The sequence below is a fragment of the Arachis ipaensis genome, chromosome B09 (assembly GCF_000816755.2).
Source record: "Arachis ipaensis cultivar K30076 chromosome B09, Araip1.1, whole genome shotgun sequence".
NCBI classification, from domain to species: domain Eukaryota; kingdom Viridiplantae; phylum Streptophyta; class Magnoliopsida; order Fabales; family Fabaceae; genus Arachis; species Arachis ipaensis.
The window spans coordinates 37276883-37279414 of record NC_029793.2 but is presented as its reverse complement, the minus strand read 5'-3'; the positions used below and the strand labels follow the sequence as shown (position 1 = coordinate 37279414).

At 30.9% G+C, this 2532-nt stretch overlaps 1 protein-coding gene across 1 annotated transcript in view; it reads left to right on the top strand.

The window, feature by feature from the left end:
- The window catches only part of LOC107619591 (respiratory burst oxidase homolog protein B), a gene marked incomplete in the record, with an annotated part of 18802 nt that overhangs the window by 2986 nt on the left and 13284 nt on the right, over window positions 1-2532 (top strand). Inside the window, 3 exon segments of the mRNA XM_016321888.2 lie at window positions 493-541; window positions 704-817; window positions 927-1355. Coding sequence (XP_016177374.1) covers window positions 493-541; window positions 704-817; window positions 927-1355 — 592 coding nt within the window.

Here is a 2532-nt window from a genome sequence, read left to right as displayed (position 1 = left end):
TTAGATAATTTAATAATGTATTTATGCTAATTAATTTCTTATTTATATTTTATTTATAGTTTATAGTTTGACAGCACGAAAGAGTGGTTTTATTGGCTTTAAGAAAAGGCCAATAAAAGCATTTGAATTAGGAAAAGTATAGGAGCCAGCAACTTTGTTAAATTCTGTCCAGCATATAACCAACAAAAAAAAGTGAGTTATTGGATGAAATCTCACACCATTAAAACCATCATTGATGGCTATTTGATGGTTATAAATCACAAAAATTGCTAGCCCCTACCATTTCTCATTAAATTATGCATCATATGCTTGAAGAAAATTACAATTACGTATGCTTACTTGTCTATATAGTTGTAAGTCAAAATATATCATTTTTATAAGTCAAGTGTCAAAAAAATTGAATTAGATTTGGTCTACATGCTCTTTTCGTTACGTAGCTTCTTGTATTTCTCTAGCTTAGCTAAATATTAATAATCCAAATAATTCATACAGGGTGGACAAGAATGCTGATGGACGAATTACTGAAGAGGAAGTAAAAGAGGTAAAAGAAAAAAAAGAGTTTATAATTATCATTTTTTGAATGAGTACTCGTTACAAATTTAAATCATAGTTTATATATAATATGCTTCCTAGATTTATATCACAAGAGACTAGCTACTACTTGTTTGTGTTGAGGTGTGAACATTATATTGTTATTGTGCAGATTATTGCATTAAGTGCTTCAGCAAATAAGCTGTTAAAAATACAAGATAGTACTGAGGAATACGCTGCCCTTATAATGGAGGAGTTGGATCCGGAAAACTTTGGATACATTGAGGTTTGTATTTTATTTTCTATCTCCAAAATTCAAAACAAAATAAACTGATTGGCCATTTATATACAAAAATGGGGCTAAGTGCTAAGAATGTGTGGCATAATGCATGCAGCTAAACAACTTAGAAATGCTTCTTCTAGAAGCACCAGCAGAATCAGCGCACATAAAAACAGACAGCAGGGTCCTAAGCCAAATGCTAAGCCAGAAGTTGGTGCCCACCAAAGAGCAAAACCCCGTGAAGCGCACCCTAAGAGCCCTCCAATACTTCATTGAGGACAATTGGAAGCGTGTGTGGATCTTGGCCCTCTGGCTAGCCATCTGCTCCGCCCTCTTCACCTGGAAGTTCATTCAGTACAAACACCGCGCCATCTTCCACGTCATGGGATACTGCGTCACCACCGCCAAGGGCGGCGCCGAGACCCTCAAGTTCAACATGGCCCTCATCTTGCTCCCTGTTTGTAGAAATACCATCACTTGGCTTCGGAGTAAGACCAAGCTTGGTGTTGCTGTTCCCTTTGATGACAACATCAACTTTCACAAGGTACTAATTCCTATTATTCCTCACTTTTCCTATTCTATATTTTTCCCTCTAATTTTACGTAATCCTTAATATTTGTGCTAAGTGCTAACCATCAACATGTTAGTGTGAGAGGTATAAAAAATAGGAAAAGTATAGGTAAATAATTAGAATATTAAACAATGTGAATAATAAATATATTTGATGTTCAATTTAATAGGTATGTAGATAATTATGTTCGTTGTATTTAATTGGATGATTATTTCTTTTGATTTGATTTACTCATGCACAATTAAAAATAACTGGATGTTCAATTCATTAGGTGTGCAAATTGGTTATCCTAAGGTTTATGAGATAATTTGGATGTGGATTGTTTTTTTATTTTATTGGATTAATTTTAGAACCTATTATTCACATTATTTACAAAAGTCATTGTCTACTTAATAAAATTCTAAAAAAATTATGAGCACTGTAAAGATTAATTACTAAATCAATCATTACATTATATGAATCCATTATTTGTTTAATTTTTTTGTGTGTATTTTATATTTTAATATATATTTTATACGAATAATTAATCTTTTATATACATATAATATAGGAAGACTTTCACATATACCAGTGTACTTGACTGGTACACTGCTATACAATAAATAATAGCCATCCAGATACTAATAAAAAAATAGAAACGGTTGAGATGTTAGAGGAAATAACTAAAATGCTTTCTAGAATATTTAGAATTTGGTGTGTAATAGACCTGTTTTGTCGGTTGTGCATGGATGTTGCAGAAAAATTTTATGTCCCTCTTCTTGGTGGGTTGTACTATTGTAGCGTTGATGGCTTATAAATGGCTTTTGATTCAGCTAGCTTAGCTATATTAGGACTTAGAACTAATGGTCTTTTATGGATTTCTTTTTCTGAAAAAAAAAAAAAATGGTCCTCGGTAAATAGGGATGTGATTTTATCATTAGACTAGTGTAGTGGTTTAATTTAGATTTTGTGATGAAATATATATATATTAGTGTTTAAATTAAGAAAAATAGTTAAAATATATATGTCTAATTAAAAAAATAATTGTCATTAGACTAGTCTAATGTTATTAACCATTAAAATTATCATTATTATTTCAAGTATTACACAAGTATTATAATAGATTATAAATAAAATTTTTGGTTCTGAGATTAAAAAAAAATCCTTTATA